The sequence below is a fragment of the Myodes glareolus genome, chromosome 22, assembly GCF_982192425.1.
Source record: "Myodes glareolus chromosome 22, mMyoGla1.1, whole genome shotgun sequence".
Classification (NCBI taxonomy): Eukaryota; Metazoa; Chordata; class Mammalia; order Rodentia; family Cricetidae; genus Myodes; species Myodes glareolus.
Genome location: NC_142047.1, coordinates 25,369,053 through 25,395,361, shown reverse-complemented (window position 1 = coordinate 25,395,361; position 26,309 = coordinate 25,369,053). Strand labels below are relative to the sequence as shown.

General features: G+C 37.1%; 1 protein-coding gene across 2 annotated transcripts in view; it reads right to left on the bottom strand.

Annotated features, from left to right (window-relative positions):
- Positions 1-20,276, bottom strand: part of LOC148118498 (ubiquitin carboxyl-terminal hydrolase CYLD-like) — a 29,830-nt gene extending 9,554 nt beyond the window's left edge. Inside the window, exons 1-8 of one of the 2 annotated variants that reach the window (XM_087900225.1) lie at positions 19,672-20,276; positions 18,252-18,554; positions 15,964-16,069; positions 8,563-8,661; positions 4,257-4,373; positions 2,891-3,264; positions 1,915-2,080; positions 957-1,098 (exon numbers count right to left, since the gene is read on the bottom strand). In XM_087900225.1, coding sequence (XP_087756351.1) covers positions 957-1,098; positions 1,915-2,080; positions 2,891-3,264; positions 4,257-4,373; positions 8,563-8,661; positions 15,964-16,069; positions 18,252-18,392 — 1,145 coding nt within the window. In that variant the 5' untranslated portion in view covers positions 18,393-18,554; positions 19,672-20,276. Of the gene's footprint in view, positions 1-956; positions 1,099-1,914; positions 2,081-2,890; positions 3,265-4,256; positions 4,374-8,562; positions 8,662-15,963; positions 16,070-18,251; positions 18,555-19,010; positions 19,106-19,671 lie in introns of those variants that run through there. The other variant, XM_087900224.1, reaches the window with a different exon arrangement.
- Positions 20,277-26,309: the final 6,033 nt, after the last annotated feature.

Below are 26,309 nucleotides of genomic sequence, written 5' to 3'. Positions count from 1 at the left end.
CCTGCAGATCCGGACCAGAAACACCAAGACTGCACCATACACATGAAGGTTGAAAACGCGCCAGAGAACATTGGGAAAGAAGCTTGTTTACATAAACCAAGAGAGGCCTGGAAATCGGTCACACACACACAGACAACATAGGGAGAAAGTCAGACTGGTCAAGACCAGATCAGACTAGTCAGGACACATTCATCTCATTATCATAAGATAGGCATTTCCTTAAAATAACTTCTGAGTGATTAGCGATCAAAATTTGCTGGTATCAAAGAAAATAAATTTAGTTAAAATTAATTTTTATCAGTAAATCTAAGGAATACTATAGTAATGCTTGCTTGTTTGTTTAATCAAAAGTATTCCACCAACGAAAAGACCCACCTTTATTCTGCTCTCTACTTTTAAAATTCTAACATCCATACTAACTTCCTAACTCTTGTGGCCTACACAGAGTGGCAGATCCAGTTAATTTAACTGGCAATGCACAACGCTTACTGCTACAGATTTAATTTTTATAGCCTAATGATCCTTACTGTTCAACTTGATCCACTTTAGGGAAAACTACACAAAGGAGGGCAACAGTGATCCCATGGAAAGTAATTTTTAATATTAAGAATTTTTATGATCATCTCGATATTCCAGAACACACGCAGCACGCAATGCCAATAGCTTGCTGCAGGTTACTTGGCACACGTGCAATCATCTACATTGGAGACAGATGTCCTCAGAGTATCTGTTCACTGATTATTCATTGCAGTATTTTTAGATTAGTGCTTTGGATCTAGGAATAGGATATGAAATTCTTTAGTCACTAAGGACCAAATCTCATGATCTTTCCTAACTCTGTCAGTTTCTCTATTTAAAGGCATCTGGCACCTTCTTTCACACACACACATACATACCTGTCTCCCTTCTACCCCACACAGCACTACATACACTTACTGCAGAAAATAGGAACTTACCAGAATAAAGTTGAGTCTAAGTAGCAAGAATTGTAATAGCCCTGGATGCCTTTCTTTTTTCCAGTCATTATCTTTAAACCTTCTTTTTCCATTTTTGGTGGAGTAGTTTCTTCCACTACTTTACTTAAGTTGCCTCCAAATGCTGAAAAGATAAAAAATAAAAATAATTCTTTTAAATTATGACAGTATATATTCATATGCATGTACATGTATATCATTTAAAGTATATTTTGGCATCCTCTGCGTTTTTTTTACTTCAGTTAACTGATATTTATCTGGACTTATAAAAATGTGATTATTCACTTTCAACATCATTCCTGTCATATAGAGTTTAGAAAATTAAGTCAATTAAGCATCTGTCAAAGAATATTTTGTTACTAGTCCACAATGTTTCATTTCCAAGGATAAAAAGAAAACAAGTTTCCAAAATACTCTTCAACACTAAGAAAAATGTTTTTCATAAAGATGGTTTCCCTATTTCCCTCCTGCTTGACTCTCACTATGGTTAAGGGAAAGGCCAGCATCAGCAAGCTAGTGACAATGAGAAGAATTGTCCTCCATCTGTCAAGTCAACTGCATTCCCAGACCGTATCAGATTTCTTCATGAGGACATCCTGAATGAGGGACTTAAATAGACGCGGAGGGAAAGTTATTGCTAAAGGGACCACATTTTCATTTCTACCACCCATACTGCCAATTTAATGTCTATAATCAATGAAAGAGAAGAAAAAACACTGCCTTTCACTCCTTAGATCCTAAACACTTTTCCTAACTCTTCTTTCAACATATTTCCTCTTAGGACAACTCTCTTATGCACCAAGTAAGAATCTTTACCAACTTCGAAACTCGATGAACAGTGGCAAGTAAATGACTCATTTAACACTGTCACCTCAGGTACTGAACAGTAGCCAGAAACAGTCATTCCAGATGGGTAAATACACTAAAAGTATCCAATTACCTAAAGAATTACATCTTTCAATTTGCTTAGAGACAGCCTGCAAGGACGCAAACCTAGCGTCAGCTTTGCAGTTCTTCAGCTTCACGAACAGGGCCTTCTTCCGGGCGCAGGGGAAGTAGCGCTTGCCCCTGAACGTGCCATCTGTGCAGCCTGCACGTTTGTGTTCCTGAAAAAGAAAGGTTTTGGTATGTGTTACACCGGGAAGAGCTATGGGGTTTTCACCTTTTCTGAATTTCTTTTTCAAATCTTTTCTGAACAGAACAGCACCAAGGAAAAGGGACTGACTAACTGGTGCTTTGGCCCTCACCTGGTGGTTTAAGAAAGTAATTCTTTAGCCCTCCAGAAAGTATTTGATGCATTTCCTTTCAAAATACATGCTTAGAACTTCCCTGGTTTACTGAGTTTCCCTGAGCCATTTCAAAAGTATTAAAATCAAGGGGCAGGAGTAGATAAATTAACTAATTCCTCACCAGCAAGAAGACAAGTGAAAAAAAAATTAAAAACTATATTCAGGTAATAGCTAAATTTATTCAAGTTTTCCCTCCTGGTTGTGAAATATCACACAATACGCTTTTTTCAGGCCCAAAAATAAAACCTCCCCCTCCCAAAGACTCCAAACATGATGATTAATTTTAAAGTCAGTAACATCCCTGAACTGACTGCAATGGGAGGAGGCTAAGGAATAAGAAGGAAAGCTGATCACTGGACTTTCTTTGCTCCATTCTGTTTGTGTGTGGAGACTACATGTTCTAGCCTAAAAATCAATCTATTCCTTGATCACAAACAAACACGAGGAATAAGTGGGCGAGAGCCTGAGGAATGGCAAAGGGTAAAGGTAAACAATAATATAATATTTCCTCTACTACTGGCTTTTTTTTGAGAAAAAATAACTTCCCAAGAAATTATCTAATAGAGGAAAACCTAGTTTTAAAACCTCATGAAGAAAAGTTGTAGATTTCAAGCCAAAATAAATTACCAGTTCCAGTCCAGCTAGCACGTCACTGAGCCCAGGCGGCTGGCCAATCCAACGGATAACCCCATAGATTGGGTAAAGATTCTTTTTCACTTCAACCAGTGAGCCCACCTCTAGGCCGTATGCCTTACCAGAAGAGATGGGCAAGGGGGGGCTCTGCTGGACAGGTATACTGTTCAGCTTGCCCATCACAGACTTCACTGACAATGACAGTGGCTTGTGAGGAATGCTGTCGTTAGTATTGGGCGTCTTGGTCAGGCGGAACGGTAGAGAGTGAAATGTTTTCTCGTTGCATAAGGAGTTCATGGAAGGAGATTGTGGTGGAGGTGATGTATGTCCAAAATCTGGAGACAGCTCTGTAAGTGACTTTGCAGGGTCTTCAACAAATATGAAAAATTGTCCTTAATTAGAAAAGGCTGTTCAAGAACATTAAATATAACGGCATCTCTAAAAACAATACAAAGTTCTAGTGCAACTGATCACATGATCCCTTTGCAAGTCTGCTTCAAAGCACTGCAAAACTTCTATCTTAACACTCTGGGGGCTGGAGAGATGGCTCAGAGTTTAAGAGCATTGCCTGCTCTTCCAAAGGTCCTGAGCTCAATTCCCAGCAACCACATGGTGGCTAACAATCATCTGTAATGAGGTCTGGATGCCCTCTTCTGGCCCGCAGGCTTACACACAGACAGAATACTGAACACATAATAAATAAATCTTTCAAATAAAAAAATACATTTAAAACACTCTGACTACAACTTCAAACAGGCAAGGAGCTATATCTATTTTATTCTTTGTCATTGTAGCCTGAGAATGTCTCAATAACTATTTGCTGAACAGATGAAGGAAATAAATACATGAAAGGAGAATGATATCTAAGAAACAAGGAAAGGTAGGATGCTTTAAAGAAAGAAAAGATAGGCAAGTCTTTAAATGAGTCACTTCATTTCTAGAAACAGTTGATCCTAAGCAGATGTATTAAGAGATAAGAACAGACTGCTGGGCGTAGTGGTGTACACTTTTAATCTCAACACTCAGGAACCAGAGGCAGGTGAGTCTCTGTGAGTTCGAGGCCAGTCTGGTCAACAGAACAAGTTCTAGGACAGCCAGGACTATTATACAGAGAAACCCTGTCTCAGGTATAAAAACAAAGCAAAACAAAACCCAGACTACTAACATATTCCAAATGTATCCTCAACCCTAATAACAGTGTAGTTCAAACTATGATTAATATTTTAGTTCAGCAATATTGTCATATTAGCAATGATCTCTTCACTGTTTCCAAAATTAACAAATATTGATGAAAAAGTCATTTCCCCTTACATATTAAACAGAGGGTATCATTATCAAGAGGACTAAAATTATAGATTACCTTCATCAATGTACCATTGATTTTTGGATTTGGATTGTTGTTGTGAGTCAACAGATAATCCATTTAAGGTATAAAATAATTCAGAATTGCTTTTACTTCCAGAGTCTGAGGTAGATCCTATGGAACAAGAAAAGTTTTTGTTTTTTTTTTTAAAAAAAAAGGCAATATGTTACAAAAAGAAACTTTACAAATAAATTAACAGGTGTATGGTATAACAACTGCTCACACAACTAATATACATATACATAGTATTGTATTGTCTTCGGCTTTAAAAGTTTGGTAATTAGTCAACACAGAAGAGAGTAGGAGTTATAAAATTAATATAAAAATTAGCCATTGATATTAAAGCTCTAAGAAACCATTCTGGTGGTCAGTGATGACACAAACCTTTAATCCCAGCACTTAGTAGAGGCAGGCAGATCTGAGTTTGAGGCCATCCTGGTTTATTGAGCAAGTTCAGGACACTACAGACTATCTAAAGAAACCTGGATTAAAAAAAAATCATTCCATGTAGTCTATTTTTCAATGTCACCTTTACTTCAATTTGATGAAATTACTGGCTCACAAATTTAACCTCTATCACTCATACCATATAACAGTGGTTTTCCACCTTCCTAATTCTGCCACCCTTTAACACAATACCTCATGCTGTGGCAAACCCCAACCAGAAAATTATTTTCGTTGTTACTTCACAACTGCAATTTTGTCACTGTTATGAATTGTAATATAAATATCTTTGTTTTCCAATGGTCTTAAACGATCCCAATAAAAGGGTCATTCAAACCCCAAAAGGGTCACGACTCACAGGATGAAACCCCATTGCAGTCAACAAAAGAACATCCAGCAGTGTTATAAAACCTAGACATGCACACAGTTCTTTCACCAAGGTTTGTGAAGTGCATTCTACGATGGTCACATGATGAGGGATTCCCCTCTGCATGCTGTGAATACCATGAGTTAATAAAGAAATTGGCTTGGCCTGATAGAGTAGAACAGAACTAGGTGGGGAAAACTAAACTGAATGTTGGGAGAAAGAAGCACAGAGTCAGTGAGAAGCCATGTAGCCCCACTGGAGACACCGGAACATTACCCGGTAAGCCACAGCCTCATGGCAATACATAGATTAATGGAGACGGGTTAATTTAAGATGAATTAGCCAGAAATATGCTTATGCTATTGGCCAAACAGTATTGCAAATAATATGGTTTCTGTGTGATTATTTTGGGGCTGAGCAGCCGGGAACAAACAAGAGGTCTCATACAATAGTCACAAAAAAAAAAACCAAACTGCCGAATGATGCACTTCTCAGAACTCATCCCATTAATAAGTGACTCATGATTATAATTCCCCTTCATAAACTTCAAATGTGATAATACAAATTGATGAACAAATTAAGTTAAAAAGCATTCAGGTTTAGGGTGGGTATGTGGCTCAGTAGCAGAGTCCTATATTAGTTTGTGTAAGATGCTAGATTTGATGCAAGAACCCCAAAATAAATAAATAAATAAATAAATAAATAAATAAATAAATAAAATAAAAAATAAAAAGTAATTTCAGTGTCTGGAACAATACCTGAGTAATAAAGTACTTGCCTAGCTTATAAGGTTTTGTTGACTTTGATCCCCAACAATACAAAAGAAATAATTTATTTTTTTTTGGATTTACAATATAAACATCTTAGAATTTTATTAACACAATTTCTTGTTCTTTGCAGTTTACCCTGTGCCCTCGGTAGGGATGTGGTGGAATATTCGGCCTGTTCCTGTCAATGGCCTGACAATGCAGCTCACGACCCACATGACCAGTGGTACTTTCCTCCTTTCAGGAGAAGGCCATGATCAGCTCAAGCACCAAGACTATGAAGCCCAATGACAAGAAGACATATGACTTTGATTGAGTCTAGCATCTCTCATGCACTGCTCGAGCTGGAGATGAACTCAGATCTCAAGGCACAGATTGGAAACTCAGTATCACCCACCACAGCCAAGGAAACTGAAGCTGGTGATGGTCAGAAAGCAATCCTTATTTTAGCACCAGTTTCTCAGCAGAAATCTTTCCAGAAAATCCAAGTCTGGCTGGTTCATGAATTAGAGAAAAAGTTTAGTGGCAAGCATGCAGTCTTCACTGCTCGAGGAAGATTCTGCCCAAGCCAACTCAGAAAAAATGTACAAAAACATAAGCAAGAAAGCACCCAAAAGTGGCACCCTGGCAGCTGTACATGACGCCATCCTTGGGGACTTGTTCTCCCCAAGTGAAACTGTGGATAGTCCGTGTGAATGGATGGCAGTCAGCTCCTAAAGGTTCATTTAGACAAAGCTCAGCAGAACAAGCAGAACACAGGTCGAAACTTTTTCTGATGTGTATTAGAAGCCCACGGGCAAGGATGTTAATCTGGAATTCCCAGAGTTTCAGTCATAAAGAAAATAAGTGAATTAAGTGTCATTCATAGTCAAAAAATAGTAATAAAAGTTCTTAATTTTCCCATGTCTAAAAAAACAAAACACCATAATTTCTCACAAATGATATTTATTGCAGAACAAATTATACTAGAGATTAATTATGTGGGTCTTGATAACTAGATGTAATATAAGTTGAATTTCAAAACGCTAAGTCAAACTTATTTCTCTTCCAGAAACTTCCCCATGATACTGGTAGAGAACATGTAATTCTCATTCTGTTAGCTTCCACATACCTCATAGGTTTATAGCTGCAGTCCTTAACCTGTAGATAGCGACCCCTTTGGGGGTCACATGTCAGACATCCTGCATATCAGATATTTATATTATGATCAGAACAGTAGCAAAATACAGTTATGAAGTAGCAGCAATGTTTGGGGATCACCACAACACGAGGAACTGTATTAAAGGGTCACAACATTAGGAAAGTTGAGAACCATTGGTTTATAGGGTGACTGATAAATAAGGAGAAATTATACCTGCATCACAAACAGTTACAGACACTTCCCTGCCTCTGTATTAACTACAAGGACACTTCATAGTGATCAGTAGGAATTAGACAGCACATAGTGAAGCCAACTGTTTTTTAATGTAAAGCAAAACGCTCTGCACCCCATAACTTAAAGAATACTTTATGTGGGGCACCAGTAGCCAGCTACTCAGAAAACTGATCACCAGAGTCCAGAAGTTTAAAGTCAGCACAGGAAACTTAGCAAGGCACTCAACCACAAACAAGAAATCTATAGCTTTTTTATACCTGAGAGTAGTGATCTTATGGTATCTTTTCTGTGTGTGTGACATGTGGGTTTGTCTGCAGGTGTGTGTGTGTGTGTGTGTTAGTCCTCAAGAGCCATCTTGTTGACTTTTGTTTTCTTTTGAAGAGCTTCTCCATTAGCCTGAAATTTGCCAATTAAGATAGGCATGCTGGCCGGCTAGTAATAGCTAGCAAGTCTCAGTACTTTCCATGTCTCCATGTCCCTAGAATCAGGTCCAAAGGAAACTCTATTTCCTCCAACCCCAAAGGACTATAGGAGGATTTCTGGCGGTTAGACAAAAAGCACTCCTTAGGAACCTGTGAAGTCAATTCCTCTCTACCAAAAGGAGTCATTTCCCTAATCACTGGCAGAAGAGACATGATTATCTGCAGCATCTATTAGCATTAGCAAAGTACATTCTGGCCTCCAGGTCCCACCAATATCACAAGTACCTGTTACACATTTCACAGCCCATCCTAGCTTTTCTCACCTCTTCCCTACCTTAAATTCCCTTCACCTCATGGGCTTCCCAACCCTCAGCTACCCATTTGTTCTCCATATAAAGGCAAGACTTCCCCCTGCCCCACTATTCTCACTTCTCTTGCAGATAGTCCTGGTCATGTCCAATCCTTCCTCCCTCCCTCTCTCCCTCCCTCCCTCTCTCCCTCCCTCCCTCTCTCTAGGGTTTTTCCACTGGAACTTGCTCTGTCAACCAGGCTGGCCTTGAACACAGAGATCCACCTACCTTTGCCTCCTGAGTGTTGGGATTGAAAGCATATAACACTGCTGGCTGTTCTCTCTCTCTCTCTCTCTCTCTCTCTCTCTCTCTCTCTCTCTCATCCAAATAAAAATCTCCCTCCACAACTCATAGGCTGACCATTTCGGTGGTTTCTTTACTACATCCTCACTTAAAATCATGTACATAAAATTTTAGTTTACATAAAGTGTAGGAACAAATTATATGTATACATACGTGTACACATATATGTGTATATATACATGTATGTATGTATGTATATATATAATAACATATAGCTTATTTAACATCTTGGAGAATCAGATTATCATGTAGACTACCAAGAATGTCCTCCATACCTGTAACCTTTGGTTTATTACGACTAGATGAAACTTTGTCACCAACACCTCTTGACATAAAGCCAAGATTGGGAGGCCTCCTTTCCGGTGTCATGCTCTCTGAAACAGTAAACACACTTTTAAAATATATATGGAAGAAAAATAGTTTAACATAAAAAAAACAAATCTTTTCCAACAAAAAAAAGCACAGGGGCTGGAGAGATGGCTCAGAGGTTAAGGACCCTGACTGTTCTTCCAGGCGTCCTGAGTTCAATTCCCAGCAGCCACATGGTGGCTAACAATCATCTGTAATGAGGTCTGGATGCCCTCTTCTGGCCTGCAGGCATACACATAGACAGAATATTGTATACATAATAAATAAATAAATAAATATATTTTTTATAAAAGCACAATCTTTATAGTCTTACAGATTCTCTTTAAAGGCTCCACAACTGATAAGTAATTTCTCAGGTGAAAAAAAAAAAACATTGTACTTAAAATGTAATTTCTGTAAGAAAGTATAATCATCAGTTATCAAAATGCTTTAATTTTTGAAAATTTATTCGAATGCAGTCAATTTTATTTGAAGTTTTAAAAAGCTTTAAATAAAACCTTATTCATAATTTTTGTTACATTTTCCAGATCAGCATGCCCAGCACAACCCTACACATTACAGTGTTTTACACTCAAGCATTTATGGAGGGTGCCAAGATAAACATGGACAATTTATTTACTGTAAAAACTGGAGTCTTTACATGCCCACGTGCCTGGATAACCTCTAAACAATGTGATGCACTAAACTGACTTCATAAAACTTTCTCAGCCACCCAAGTAAGTATGCTGGATCAGTGTATTTCACAGAGCACAGCTTGATAAATACCTGGGTAGGAGACAAATCAGAGTTAGGAATGCACTCAATACTAAGTATGTGTCCATCTTTAAACACATCATGCACTAAGAATAACACAGATAAGTATACAAACAAATGCAAACAGGAAAAGCAGAGAATTACACACCAATCAATGATGCAGAAAGCCAGAGATACAGAACTAAATTTTTTGTAGAAAGCATTCCAAGTTTCACTTCAAAGCACAGGTAACAAAAAGTTCTGGCAAACTTCTTTTAAATTCAAAGATTTTACTAAATATTAAAACCTGGTAACACTCATCCAACACTCATAACACTGATCAAATAAAACAGAAGAGTCAAGATGAAAGGCTTCCCCTCGGGAAGTTTAACAGCACATCCATGAAGTGCAACACAATTGCTGAGCCTATACCTGATAAATCTGTTATCAGCCAAAACAGTGTCACACACAGTGGAATTTTGAGGACAAAAAGAAAAAATAAGAAAATTTTTATATTTTAAACATAAAGGGTAACAAAATAAAAGAGTCATACTGAATTAACTGTATGTCAATAATGCTTGATATCTTTTTTTCATGGCTGGAGGAGAAGGAAAATATATATTAAACTATATATCTTAAACACTTCAAAATATGATCAAATAGAATCCTGAGATATCATTTCAATTAAAAATATACTGACTAACCATAATTTTAAAAATGATACAATGAAAGAAATACTATAAATGTTTTATGACATCATCATTCAGATATTTACTAATGTCATCTATGACAGTTTTGTAGAAAAAAATAACTCTTTATTACTGGAGGAAGGTTCCAAACTAGAGCATATAAGCTGACTAAAGATAGCTAATGCCCACTGTCAATTGTAACTAAGAGTATGTAACTCCATGTGAAAAGAGATCACAGCCATATGGATACCACAATATATGGATATTACACAGGCTAGGTCATTGTAACAAATGCAGCCGGGGGCCTCCCTTTGTACTCTGTCAAGATGGCTAAGCAAATTATCCCCAAAAGGAATGAGGCATGATGCCAGCTCTGCTAGTGATGCTGGAGGTGATGCTCCAAGTTCTACGAGTGTGAAAACTGTAATGATCCCTCCACCAAAGACTTTAGGGGATAGGGTCTGTTTGGATGGAAGCTTCACCCCAGTCCCTGGCATCCATATATCCAAAGAGTCTGAAATGTTCAGATGGAAGTTCCACCCTGAGCTCCCTCCTCCCCATGCTTCAGACCAGACTCCACCCCCAAGAAAGCCCACCAAACCATGACCCCTCCCCAGAGATGCTCAAGACCATTCCTACAGGGTGTTTAAACTTCTCCCCAGAGAACACACACGTGGGTTTCTAGTCTTCCTTTCCCTTCTCTCTAGGGGGCTGGAAAGTCATCTGGTAGCATGGTACCTTTCAAACCTGGGCTTTTTCTAATTTGATTTGATTTGGTCTGATTCTGATTATTGTGTCAGCAGAGAGGCTTGTCGAGGTGCAGAAACTTTTCAGGGTCAAACATCAACTTTGAGGAATAGGACATCCCAACAGGATTTCATGTGGTGAGAAGGGTCACACAGCACATCTATTTTGCCCAAAACAATGATATAACCAATATTTCCTAATACTTTGTCAAACCTATGTTTATAATCTAAAATAACTTGGATAATAAAGCAAATTTGGCTTAATGGCTTAAATCTGAAGAACTTACCAACAGAGGAAGCAGTGAACAAAGTGAGGAATAAATTTAACAATTTGTAAAATTGAAATTATGATTAAAGATATTCAAGAAAATAAGATAAGACAACCCAGCACACCAAAATGCATACAGCAACCCTATCCATAATGACTGGGGGCTGAAAACAATCTATTTTGTAGAACAGACAAACTAATTAAAGGCACATAAAATTGTGAGCTGGAAGTATGGGTCAGTGATAGAGCACTTGCCAGCATGCTCAAAGTCCAGGGTCAACCCTTGCACAAAACCAAACCAAAACAAAACTTCTAAGGGATCATTTCTAGAGCTTACTAAAAATACTATCTATTAATACAATGTACTCCTACATAGCAATAAAATGGAACAAACTACTGCTATACACAACAACATGACCACTGTGCTGAACAAAAGAAACCAGACCTCAAGTATACACAGAATATATACAGAAGGACTGCTTTCAAAATGGTAAATCTAAGAACTTAAGTTATTATTCTTGTTGGGTCTAGAAGAAAAAAAAAAGGTCTTTTAAAGATTCTGAAAGTCCTAACAAAAAAAGAGTGAGTAAGTCTATAAATTTCAATAGTTCATTAAATTGACAGTGGTCGTTTAAAATGATGGATTGCTCAACATCATTAGTCACAGAGCACAAGTCAGATCCAAATGAGAATTTAACATGTGCAAAAAAATGAGGGTATTAGAAAACCTGGTGCCAGGCATGCTATGCAGACCAATTATCTTTAAAAATCTCTCTAAGATTGGATGATTAATCAGAGTAATTATTTTATATAATTGTGTATAATAATTATATCTGTATGGGATCTCACAGGTAACATTAGAGTTGCCTGCTAAGTTCTGATACTTGAAACCATCCTTTCTTTGGGCTCTGTCTTCCATGACCAGAAGTCCGGCCAATATAGAAGAAATTCCAGAACAGGCAAACTTGGAGACAGAAAGCAGACTCAGTTGCCAGGATCTAGATGGAAGCTACTGCTGAACACGGGTAACAGGGTTTCTAGCTAGGATAGTAAAAACAGTCCTTGAGCTAGATGACAGCAACAATGTATAATATCCTAAATGTACTTAACATTGATGAATTATGCTTTAGTAGAGGAACAGTACTGAGATATAAATTATATTTCATGTTTTAAAACTAATAAAAACTTCCAAATATGGAACTAAGTAGAAGTTGTTGGATTTAATCCCAAAAGTAAACCATGTGATGAAGTTAAGACAAAGTAAAGACTAGGAAGAAGCTTTTCTTAGGGTTGAGATGTACTCGTCTATGGCTATATTATCAATTATATTGCTACAAAACTGTTACATTTTTAAAGGTCATGAACTATGAAGACATGCAACACAAAGAAAAAAACTGATTGGGAAAGATACAAAAAGAAATTATGAGCTTGGGATCAGCCTCAGGAGGAAAGGGTCCCACTAAATGACTTCCTTTTCAAATTTCTGTGAATGTGCACATATAGTGTAGTCTGAGTTGTTGTTGATAGTTGTGTTATACTCTTAACCTTCACAACGACAGACACAGCTCAATGCATTACTTTAAATGCATTACTCAAAGAAAGGCATACTTTAGGAGTATCACAAATTGACATACTTCATCACAACTTTACAAACCTGGATGTGCTGTCACAGCAGCTTTAATGCTTTGGACCGTCAGGAACAGCAGTGCACAGAGGGACACTTTTACAGCAGGTTGAAGCAAAGGTTTCCAGATACCAACAGTAAGAAATATTTCACTGGGGAGAATTCTTCCCAAATCTCACCAACTGTTCAGCTGCTCCGAAAACAATCTTTCCTACGTGCTAGAACTGTTCATTCTGTCCCACAAATGGATGTAATTGGGCAAGAAAAAATAAATAAACTAAGGAACTAAAGGAGACACTGTCACGCTTTTTCCCCTCAAGAAAAGAATGTTGATGATACAAAATATAGATGAAGGCTTATTCAAATATACCAAATTAATTTTCACTTAAATAATTTTACTTTTTCAAAGTCTATTTGCAAGTTTTATTTTGTTGGCAAATACGTGTAATTTATGTGTGCAAAAGCAGTATCATTCCTAATTATCTACTAATCAAGGTTTATGAATATCAATAGCTATGAAAGAGAGAAAGCATTCTCTTCCTTTCTTACCACTGCTCTAACCCAGCAATAATATCAACGACAAGCAGGAATCTTGAAGATCTTGACAAGGGACTCCCAAGTCACGAAACTCAAGTTTTGTTTCGTTTTGTTTTGTTTTTTGTTATTTTTAATTCTATACCACTGTTGAAATAGAAGATAATTAAAATATTTTTAAGATGGGTACTGCTAAAAATATTTCCTTGTAAGGTTACAGCCCAATTCCAAAAGAGTTTCACTTTTCTTCTTTCTATTTATTATGTGCTACTGCAGAATCTAAGACAATTTACAGTTCAAACAAATTTAGAGTTGGAATATAAACATATATTAATCACATGCATACATATATAAAGAAAGAAAGCTGTAAATTTGGGGGAGGGAACACATCAATCTTTAATTTACAGAAGACTGAAAACACGCAACCAACTCTGCATCCCTGAGCTCCACAGCTCAGGAATCTTCTTCCTTCTTTTTTTAAATATTTTATTTATTTATTATGTATACAATATTCTGTCTGTGTGTCTGCCTGAAGGCCAGAAAAGGGCATCAGATCTCATTTCAGATGGTTGTGAGCCACCATATGGTTGTTGGGAATTGAACTCAGGACCTTTGGAAGAGTAGGCAGTGGTCTGAATCGCTGAACCATCTCTCCAGCCCCTCTTCTTCCTTCTTCAATGGTTATGCTAACAGTGATTTTCCCAATCCCACAACATACTTCATTCAACAATATAATGTAAAATCCCAAACAATGCAATTAAGATAGCTAAAAATTGATAATTATATTCACACAAAAATGTCGCAGGTTTTAAGGTTTCAAAAGCACCACTGGACAGTTCCCTGGGGGGGAAAAATCCTTAAAAAAATGCTCAAACATACTTGTTTGCTAATTAAAGTGGAATTTGTGGGATATTATGAAATCAGTGAGATATGACTATAGAGAAGCAGTATTACCCTGAATTGGCTTCTGTGAAAAAATTCATAAATAAAAAAAAAAGAATTACAAGGGCTTTTTCCCAGCCATTCAGCAAGTCGGCATTATAAAATCAGCATAACTCTCCAACTTTTAGAACAGGCCCTCTTAATTCAGCTCCCAAATAATTTCTTGTGTGTGCTGCTCAAATGTCTCCTGCAGAGGTCTGTGGGAGCACACGAATGTGACAGGGCAGCACCCCATCTTCTTTACCCCTTGTTTGACCATTCTCCAGCCTCATCACCATCTTACTGACCACAGATTCTGTTCGTTTACTATCTACATAGATTCTGCTCATTTACTATCTATCTCAACTTATTAAATGAAAGTTCTACATAGGTATTACTTTATTTAAAAAATTTTTAGTTAATTTATCACTCTGTGTGTGTGTGTGTGTGTGTGTGTGTGTGCACCCATGTGCCATAGCATGCATGTATAGATCAGATGACAATCTGCAGGAGTCATTCTCTCCTTCTACCATGTGAGTTCCAGGAGTCAGTCTTGCGGGCAGGTGCCCTTACCCACTGAGCCATCTTGCTAGCCATAATCATCACTTTTGTTCAGTGCTGAGACTGGAACTTACAGCTTCACTCAAGTATTCTAACCATGGAGCTACAGTCTCAACCCCAAGAATGCCTATGTGCTTTGCCTCCTAAATATCCACATCTAAAGAAGTCTATGTGAGGGCTTTCTACTATCTGAATGAATGGTGCTTTTACACTGCTGTATTTTAAACAATAAGGACTCAATGTAACATTAAAAATGCATTTTAATTCACAAACATCCCAAACTGTGCTGTCTATAAAACATGGATGAAAGAGTAAACACAACTAAATAAAATAAGGACACATATGTTTTCCCTGAATATAAACCATTTGTTTCCAAAAAGTAAAAAAAGGAATTAGGAGTGGGAGACCCAGGAGGAGTTGGTGAGTATTATAATCAAAATACATTATATGCATGCATAAAAATTCTCAATAACAAATATATCTTAAAAGAAATCAAAAGTAAAGTATGTCAAATTTTTTCAGAGCAGAACTGAAGTAAAGCTGTCATATGAACCTCATGACTCTTGCTACAAAACTCAAAGCTGCGTGGGAAGAATGTTCAAACTGTAGAATAATTTATGACTTGATACCAACAGGCAGGCAGGAAGGGCAGAATGCAGGTTAGGAGCCTTCAGTTTCCATTTCTATGAAATAAGAAATTCAGGGACTAAAATAAGCTCTGTGAACAGAAACAGAGGGGAGGTAACCAGGGCCGGCGAGGGAGAGAACAAGAGGAGACAAGGGAGGGAAAACTCAGATCAGGATGTAAAATAAATGTAAAAATAATGAAAAACAACAAAAAAGGAACTTAAGCCATCATTTAATAAGAATCCTGAATCCTCTGTGGAGTTTAGATGAGATAACCAATTTTTTTTTAAAGATTCTAGCTTCATGTCTTATCCCAAGAGACAACATTTTTTGTATTTTTGAACCTTCCAATTACAAGACAGGATTTCTTTATTAGAATATCTTGGAGAAGACAATGTAAGAGATAATGTATAAACTTTACTATACTTACATACTTTTTAGAAATAATCTTTATTGCCTTGGTTCGGGAGAAAAGAAAGAATAGTTTATTAATGACAATTCTACACTATAAAGTCAACTTCAAAAGATCCATCTTTAGTGTAAATTTGCATTCTCATAACAAAATACATGAGAAACTATCTTCTGAATACATAAAGGAGACATACCTGGAATGATATCATTGATATGCAGAAGAATTGTACTTTCAACATTCGCAAGACTACAAAGTTGTACTCCATCAAACCTTCCATCCCAGTTGCCAATAGGGTTATCCTTGAAATGCCAAAAAGTAAACCTTTATACCTTTGTCAATAAAATATAAATATGAACACCAACATTTCTTACAAAAGTATTACCTAATATATCTTTCATAGAGAAATGTTAACTATTTTTTTCCAAAAGAAAGGCTGTATTAGAAATATCTGCTAAAGTAACAACATTTTACAATAAAAGTAATAACAATCTACTTACAGCAAACACACAAAATAATAAATCAAAAGCGTTTTTCATACTTTAGTCTGCAGTAATAACACCAGCTGAGGTTTAAAGAGACATTATCTGCAAAATAAAATTTACTAGAAATGCATTATCTTACCCAGAAACCTACCCTTTAAGTTAATCACACATTTGCACCCCCTGGGCACTGTGCTCACTGTATTGCTATTTGTCTTTCTATAAACAGAACAGCAGTTGCTTCAGAATTCTCTTGTTATCTGTGGGTATACAAGATTTTCCTCAAAAAATGGGATTTTCTAAGTTATTCTCTACTGTGTCACCAGCCACAGGAGTTATTAGTGAGGCACAACCAGCCACAGGAGTTATTAGTGAGGCACAAGCAGCTGGCCGTGAAACAACTGCTCTGAGAACCAGTGTGGAATGTTAGCGTGTCCCTGCAAACAGACAGGCGTGAGTAAAGTTGGGCTTGACGAACTTTCTTATCAAGAAGTCTAATGGGTGTGTTTGGAACTGATGCTCGCATAAATCAAATGGAGGAACAGAACTGGTGTGGAGCTGGCAGGCAAGTCTCAAGACAGCCTGCCTGGGCTAAATAAGATGACCCCCTAGGTCACCATTAAGAAGGGAGAGGGCCCAAACAGTTCATGAAACATCTAAAGCCTGGGCCAAGAAACCTATAGCAAGGGGAGACTAAGTCCAAAGAATAATGGCCTTCTTTCTCCAACATTCTCTCTACCCAGTCTACAACTCCGCTGAAATACTAAACTCACTTTTAAAGAATTCTTGTTCTTAATTATTAACGATTCTGAGAGACTCACGGGTCTTACTCTGGCTCTAATTTCACAAAGTGAGAGTCTGGCAAATTCTTATTTTGAACCTAACAAATGAGCCATCTTACACAATTTCTAAGTAAAAGGTAACAGAAACACACTGGAACATTCATACCCAATTATCTCTGTAGAGTACTTATGAATAAATAAAAATGATTATTAAAAATATTCACTGTGTGAGTCTGCTGCTCATATCCTCTCCTAATACACCCTGGTAAAAACAATTATGAAGGAATCTCCTTTATCCATAATGAACTTTTGCCTGTACTTTCAGTCTATGATAAAAATGTTCTCAATTTCTTTCTTCTCATTCTCGTAAGGCCACTTTAATTCACTATGTGCACTGGAATGCATCCATTGTTAGCAAGTGTGGTTATTCAGTAATAAAACGAGTGACACAAACACAAGGGGTGACAACATATGACCTCACTTCTGAGGTACCTACAGCAGGCAAACGCCCCGTCTGTAGTTACCAGGCATGGGCAAACTGGGCAGAATTTATTTAATAGAAACAGAGCACAGCACAGGATGATGAGAAACTTCTGTAGACAGACAGTGGAGAGGCCATGATGAGAACAAACCAAATGATCTGAACTGTTAGTGTAACCATGGTTACGCTGGAACCTTTCTTATATACAGTTTGCCACAATAAAAAAACAGTTTTTAGACAGTGAAAATCCTGTGGGAATACTCTGTCAACTCAAAAAGCACTATGGTTCTTTTCCTGGGTATTTTCTATTAATAACTTTCTACACTCATTATTATTAGTTAAACTTTAGCAAATATACAAAAAGTATCAAAAGTATTTTTAAATTAAAGGAAAATACAGTATCATACAATGTATTTGGACTTGGTTAGTCAGAGAAATGTCAGTTTGTTTTATTGTTTTGGTTTGGTTTTTGTTTTTGTCTACTGGTCAGTTAAAATGAGGAGAATTTAAAGACTGAGAGTATTATCCCAGTTTATTAAGACACGAAAAAATGTAGTAAACGTATTGTTTCTGCTCACATTTCTACTGTAATGTTCCTGTACCAAAGATAAACTGGAATATCTTCTTTAAAATACTGAAAATTAGCCCATTTTAAGAAGACAAAGTGTTCAATTTATACCTAAATTGATAATAAAATTAATATATATATTCACAATAATAAAACTCAAAAAATCCTTACCATGTCCACACCAACAAAATATCCTAGACTCTCTATTCCTGGTAAAGCATCACAGAATATTATTGTTCCAGATTCCACACTTCCGCCAACCTCCACAGAAACTCTTGAGTTTATTTCTAAAGGGGGAGGCTCAGGCTGCATTGTATCCCCTGGAGCTGCAGAATCATTTTCCAATTCATTGTCATCATCTTTTATGGGCTCCAGCTTGTCCGATGCCACAAACACGTCACAGTCTTCATCACACTGAAAAAGCTGTTTTCCTTGATATACCCCATCAGTGAAACCTTGACCACGACCTTTTCCCTAGTTTTCAACATTTTTTTAAAAAGAGACATAAAAAGAGTATCCATTAAAGGGATTTCAGGAAATTACTTTGGAAAAACTCTAAATTACATCCACAATATGAAATATGACTAGAAGCTGCTGTTGGGTTTAGGGTGTTTAAAGAATAAAGAAGGTGTTTCTGATGATGAAACTAACTCATAATTTCAGATCATAATTCTTTTGAGAAAGAGTGAGGATTAAATTTACAACATAGTTCTGCCATGACTTTTGTTATGAACAGACATTCAGCTTTAACCAAACAGCAGCATCAGCTCCATCCATTTACTGAGAACAAACTGTAACCATCTACAGCCATCCACCGTGCAACTACTATAAGTCATGTGTGCTCTAAGCACTTCACAGATGAGGAACAAACAGATTAGGAGAAATTGATGTAGGTTAGTTAAGTATCCTGGCAACCCTGCTAGTACATACCATAACTGGCAGTCGAAGCCTAATTATTTCACTGCTTGAAAAGCCAAATCAAGAAGTAAGCAAAGCACGACCTCTCTCTACTCGTGAGAGTGTCCAAATGTGAACCAACAGTCAGTTCGGAATATAGAATTCTTAGATATGTTGCCAAGGCAAATAAGTTCCAAGGTAGGTTATACATTCCAGGGATAAGCATGAGCAAACTGAAATTGCTGAAACACACTTTAAAATCTTACCTCTAAACTGTTATACTTAGTAGCATACACTAAGAACAGGGAATCCTGTAGGTACTATCACAAGATAGTTCACAATTTTTTAAGTGTTTATAATTACAATTGGTAGTGTTAATTTTTAATATAGGTAACTTAAAAACTTCTAAGATATGAAGTACAGAATAATGACTTGTAAATTTCTACTGTAAGAGATAAGTTTTTAAATTGTTCAAGAATTGTCTTTACATCCTCTCAATTTGGGGGCTGAACTATAGCTTAGTGGCAGAGGGCCCTGAGGTCCATCCTGAGAATTGTACTAAAAACAAACAGAAAACATAAATCTTATGAAGGGGAAAATATGGGCTCGTGGTCTCTCGCTCACACGCGCGCTCGCTTTCTCATGCGCTCTCTCTCTCTCCTTCTCTCTCTCTCAAATGTCCTATCAAACTTACCAGCAATTCTACTCCAAAGAAAATCCCCGAAACTGTCCTCTCCGCTAATAAAGGTCCTCTGAAGCGTACAACTCCTGGAAACTTCTCTTCCCCAGATCACAGCTGTACTTTCACAGGGCTGCCCACGTCTACCTGGAGGCCTTTACTTAGTCGAATTCTGTTTCTAAATAGGCTGAGCCTCTCCTCACAGTTGGTAATTGCCAACAGTAACTCTGTAAATTTCTCATTGATTTCTACAACATCCTTTTCATCAACAAAGAGAACTGTGTGCAGTTGCTCTAAGATTTGTAATCCAATCTGATTTTTCTTGCCTTTTGCAGAAGGAACTCTCGAATGCCCCACAGAACGGTCTTGGATGTACTGTCCTATACTTCCTTTGGGTACTTTTAGGAGTTTCTGTGTCTGTTTGTCTGTTACACTGCATTCTTGAAGAAGCAGATAAAAAATCCATTCTTCCCAGGAAGGTGAAGTAACCTTCTCTTGGCTCCATAGGCCTGAACTCATTGTGACAGGAACTTCAGAACATCAACTCACAAAAAGGAGCCACTAGCAAATCTGTCATAAGATCCCCCAAAATGAAGTTACTGGAAGTCCCAAAGCAATCTGTTAACAACCTGGTTTCCATGCTGTAAAAAGACAGCAATTCAAAATGCCTGGCAAACAAGCAAAACAAACTTTAGACTCTATTCAATACAACCTTAAAATAAAACTAAAGATTTTTTAAAATCTCATTTGACTATATAAATATCTCAATGAGTTGAAAGACCCATATGACTTGTGTCCACTGTAACTGCATTTGTAAAGAACTCCAGCAACAAAGCATCCATAGAAACAATGACTTTTCCAAAATTATAAAATTAGAATCTAACAAAAACTTTAAGATTATCCTAATATACAGACCCTAAGACTTTTTCTAAACTTTACAAAGTAGCATTTCTGTCTAACTTGAATGAATAAGATACAATATTTGAGAAAACACACATAATCTTATAAATTAAAAAGGCTATTATTTCTAAACATGTAACTTAGAAAGTAACATATTACAGTATCAAACATCTTTTATCAATTAAAAATATGGCAATATTACATTCTGAAACTTTATCCAAAATTCATTTATCGATAAGCTTCATTTTGGTAATGGAACATTATCTCACTCAATTTTATTTTTTCATATATTTTATTTTTATTTATATATATATATATATATATATATATATATATATATATATATATATATATATATGTTGTATCTCTGTGATTGTATGGCACATGTGTGTACTCCAAGAGGCCGAAAGGGGGCGGTTAGATCCTCAGCAGCTGGTGTTACCGGCAGTTGTGAGCCTCCCACCATGGGTGAAGAGAACTGAATTCAGGTCCTCTGGAACAGCAGTAACTGCTGACCAATCTCTTTAGCCCCTCAATTTCATTTTCATATACCTTTTGTGCTTAGACAAGGAGATATTAACTATACTAATTATAACAACTATTTAATTTCTTATAATCACAAGCATTAAATATTATAATCTTGAGTATATATATACATATATATTAGGAAATTATTTGTAGCATCAAAATTTGGACAATGCAATAGTGATATATGACTATATTACATTGTTCTAAGATTTTTAGCCCATCTAATTTTGATGTTAATGTCTATAAATTATACTGAATTATAGATGCTTATATCTATAAATTGTGGGCTTTATACCACAATTTTAACTATGTAAAAAGGAAAGAATATACAAATGATTTCTTTCCAGATTTAACTTGCATTTAAAACTGTTACAAAAATAATTTTACAATTTGTAGCCTCATTTTTAAAGACAACTTTAACTAATGACTTAAAACAACATAACTTCAAATGCTGTAAATGACATGCCCATTGTCAACGCCAGGCTAAATGAAGAAAAGTTTGAAGCTATCCCACTAAAATCAGGGGCAAGGCAAAGTTGTCCACTCTTGTTACACACAAATACCACAGTTCACATGTAAAGGGACAAGGACAACACAGGAATCGGTTCTCTCTGTCCACCATGTAGGCTCCAGGAATCAAATTCGGGTCATCAGGCTTGGCAGCAAGCGCCTTTACCTGCTAAGCCATTTTTCCAGTCAAACATAAGCCAATTTAGAAATATAAGTTAAAAGAAAATTAGCTTTATAAGGGAGATATCCTGCTTGACTAAATAATACTACCCCTGAAAGTCATGGTTATTAAACAAAGATCCCAGTGACAGAGTTCACAAGCAAACAGAAAGAAATGAACATAGCTAAGGGGAAGTGGCCGGAGGCAGAAGGAGATAAGTGGCAGAGAAATCAGAATACATTATACACACGTTTGAAAAGTGGACAATTTAATAAGGAAAACAGTGCAGCATGCCAACACGTATGTGTTAAAGTGAGGGCAACTATACGGGAAGCTTGTAGCAATAAACACCTTCATTAAGAGAGGAAAAGTTTCCAACAACCTAAGGTTACATACCAAAGTTCTAAGAAAACTCAAAGAAGGAACGAAATCGTAAAGATAAAGTCAGAAGTTTGAGAATTTAAAATATAAGAAAGGTGAACAAAACTGAGGTTTTGTTTTTCTCAGAAAGAAAGATAGAAAGAAAGCAAGCAGAAACACCATAAATTGATAAACCTACTAGCCACAAAATAATTTTTATCAGTTTAAATAAATTTAAAGACTCACAACCAGAAACACTGTAACAGAGACCACAGCAACAGAGCTGTCATAAGAAACTACCGTGAACAAGTACATGCACAAGAGTAGGAGAGCCGAGAAGGAACAGAGGCAGTTAAGGGACCCAGTATTCCCTGGGCCACTGCAAAAGTGATAAATAGGGAAATCTTTACTATCACGGTTCCTGCTGAGGGCACATTTTGTTTAGCTCCATTTACACTCTCTCCCTGATGCAAATTTTCAAATTGCGAAGATGGGGATTGGTGGGATAATTTTACCCCATCCTTAGCAGTTGTTGGATGCTTAATGCTCTCTTACTGCTCTGGCTGCCTTGACCTGAAGGATTGTCAGTCAGCTGGACTCCCTCTGTGCTGGCAACAGACATCTGGAACACTGCACAGATGCCTAGAGAAACCTACACAATGATGGCAGTCGGAATATAAAGCTAAATTTAATCCAGGTGGTACTACCACTGAATTCTGAAAACTAGCTCATAGCTTAAAGAAAATGAACACACAAATAAAGACAAAGACATCTCCTGATCATGGAGTAAAAGGAAAGATTTAAAAATATCCCTAGTACTCACAGCGATTTATTGGTTTAATTAAGTATGTCCTCAAATTCCAATTCCATTTGTCCTTATAGAAAAAAAATTACCTAAAACCAATTGTCACCAAGATGACCGTGAGCAGTCAGAGCAATGTTGGAGCTATGACATGACCTGACTTTAACTCTGTTCTGTATCCACAGTTACTAAGCAGTGTGGCAGTTAATGTGGTAGTTGCTTTACCCATGTGCATGCATTGAACAATGGGATATAGCAAAGACCAGAACACAGGCAGGTACTGGCTGCTGTTTTACAAAGACAACATGAATCTAAAATAAGATAAAGCAGTCTCTTTAGTCAATGTTGTTGAGAAAACCAGATTTCCACATTCATGAAACTAAAATGGAGAGAAGACAAATATCACCTCAGAAACCCCCAATCACAAGTAGAAGTCATAAAGGAAAAACAATAATTCCATCCATGGCAAACAGTAGCTTAGACTGAGCACCAGCACCATGAACAACAAGAGAAACAGACAAATGGATTAATAGGAAATCAAGCAATTCTTCACAGAAAGAAACCAATAGCAGGATGCAGAAGCAATCATTGGAAGAGAAAGCTGTTTTTGATCCTTCTATGTGACTTGTGTTGATTCAAAGACCATATGAATAATTCAAACACACAATGGCAATAAACAAATAAATAAATTCAAAATGAACAAAAGGGGCCAGAGGCCTGAAGTAGTATCTTTCAATAGAAGATATATATATATATATATAGATATAGATATAGATATATAGATATATAGATATGTCTGCTATCTGTTTTCATATATATATGAATTGAGAATTTAAAATATAAGAAAGGTTTTCATATATATATATATATGAAAACAGATAGCAGATTTTTTTTTTTGCAAGGTGCAGGACAACAGTAGACCCTAGAAGCTGGCTAGGTTTCCAGTACCAGGTATGATTTCACTCCTGATGAGTGGATCTGAAGTCCATTCAATCAGTTGGTGGCTGCCACTGACATGTGAGTGCCTTAGGCACCTTTATGTGTCCCATGCAATACTGGTAGCTTTCATGATTTTAGGTGGCTAGAGACAGAGTATCTGGGAGAAGACGGAGGGAGAAAAGGGATGCAGAAAGTAATGCAACCTTTTTCAATTTAAAACATTAAAAATACTAAAGGAAAGGGAAATGGATAGGTGAAAAGTTATTATCTTATTGGATATCCAAACTAAAATCATAATGAAAGACTTTTCCCATGATCCAAATAAGTTTTATTGAGAAGTGAAAGTAGAAAATTATAGTAAATATGTTTAGAAAAGAGAATCCTTTAAATACTGCTGGGATGAAGGAATAGTGATGTGGTACTGTAGCACAAATAATAAAAACCAAGGAACAGATACAGGGGTTCAAGCTTAAAATCAGAAAAGCAAACCAAGTCACTAGAGAGTTTTTACCTCTACAAAGGGGTGATCCTGTCCTCAGCATGACTGTAGACTGCAATGTTCTCCACCAAAACTCAGAGTTCAATGAGCTCTTATCTCCTCCTGCCTTATATACCTCTCTGCATCCAGTCATATCTCTCCTGTCTCCACCTTCCTAGTCCTGGGATTAAAGGCATGTGACTCCTGAGACCAGGGAGCACCTTTGTGTGAGTTTTATTTCTCTTTTTTGACAACAGAGGAGAAGGAAAATGCCGATGTGTAGCTAGTGGAGTGTAGCATGAATTCTGATTGGTCTTAATACTAAAACTGTGAAGTCAATTATTAGGAGGTGAAAGCTGAGAGACCAGAGAATCAGAGCAACATCCCTATAGTGTTCTTACTTCTACCAGTGCTCAGACTGAAGGGACAATCCTGTCTCTATGAATCTTCAGACTGCAGACTCAGACTGAATCTCCAGAATGCAACTGAGCTCCTGTCTCTTCCCGCCTTATATTGCTCTCTCTGTCCAGCTGTATCCCTTCCTGTCTCCACCTCCCTAGTGCTGGGATTAAAGGTGTGTGACTTCCAAGTCCTGGGTTTAAATGTGTGATCCATCACCTCCTGGATCTGTTTCTCTTTTAGACTGGCTCGATCTTGTGCAGACCAGGGTAGCCTTGAACTCACAGATAATCTGTCTGCCTCTGTCACCTAAATCCTGGGATTAAAGGTGTGTGCCACCTTGGCCTGGTCTCTATGGTTACCTAGTGGTTTAACACTGCACTCTGATCCTCAGGAAAGCTTTACTTGTTAGATTACAAACAAAATATCACCACAATGGCGTGCCCTTTAATGTTAAGAAGGAAACTGTTACTTTTACAGTGTGGGGTGAATCAGAGGGCATCATGCCATGTTAAATAGCTGAACATAGAAAGATAAATTACATGTGTTGCTGCTTATTGTAGATTCTAGATCACTAGCAAGCATACAGACGAAACTTAGGGTAAAGAGGTTGGAGATCAATGAATGAGGAAGATGAACGAAAAGAGGAATAAAAGAATCAGGCAGGAAGGAATTCTTTGTCTTATTAGTTTCCCAACCCTCAGTTTCATATATATGAAAGATAAAATCATGCATTTAAGAATAGCTGAGAGAAAATTTCAAGTCTTCTCACTGTAGAAAATGTTAAGGATTTGAAGAAATGTGTGTGTTAATCAGCAGTTTAATTTATTAGGCATTGCATAATCAAGCAGAAAAATGTGTGCACCATAAGTTGGAAGGTGAAATTTATCAGTTCACAATTTAAGAAATGATAGAAAGTTTCTCTCTTTCAAAATATGTCATTGTGTTATATTCTCCATTCTTTCTTCATCCCTGCAGTTTCTCACAGGTAACTGCAACTTCAGAAAGGAATGCTGGAAAGTCATCTTAGCCTCGCAGAAGGAGCAGTTTTGGCAGATGTAATTGGTACCTTTGACAGTTGGTTCCAGCAACTTAGTTAAATTAAAAAATGCTTAGAAAACTTGCAAGTCACACTTTTGTATTTGTGGGAGTGTTTCCGGAGACAATTAGATCACTATGGCTAACGTTTTTAACTAGTGTTGCATTCAAGCTCTAACACACTATTGGCTAGGAAAGTGTGGCCTGTTGGTAGGAGGCGGGTCACTGGGGCCATACTCAGAAATGACCCGGACTATGCCTGTTGCTGTTCCACACAGCTTCAATACTCACATGCCCCCATGATGCGAGCTGATCAAACTTTCTCAACATCACAGGTTAAACATTCTGAGGCTCTGAATTAAAGTAAAGCCTCCTCCCCTTATATTTTGACATGTCATTTTTTTTCTTTTTTAGGGAGTGAGAGAAGTAAGAATTACATCTTCTTACTAATTGCCTATTTCAGGGCCGGCCAGCCTGATATGCACATAAAACACCAACAGGACTAGCCTGGGCTGTTTTCTGGCCACTAGAAACAACTG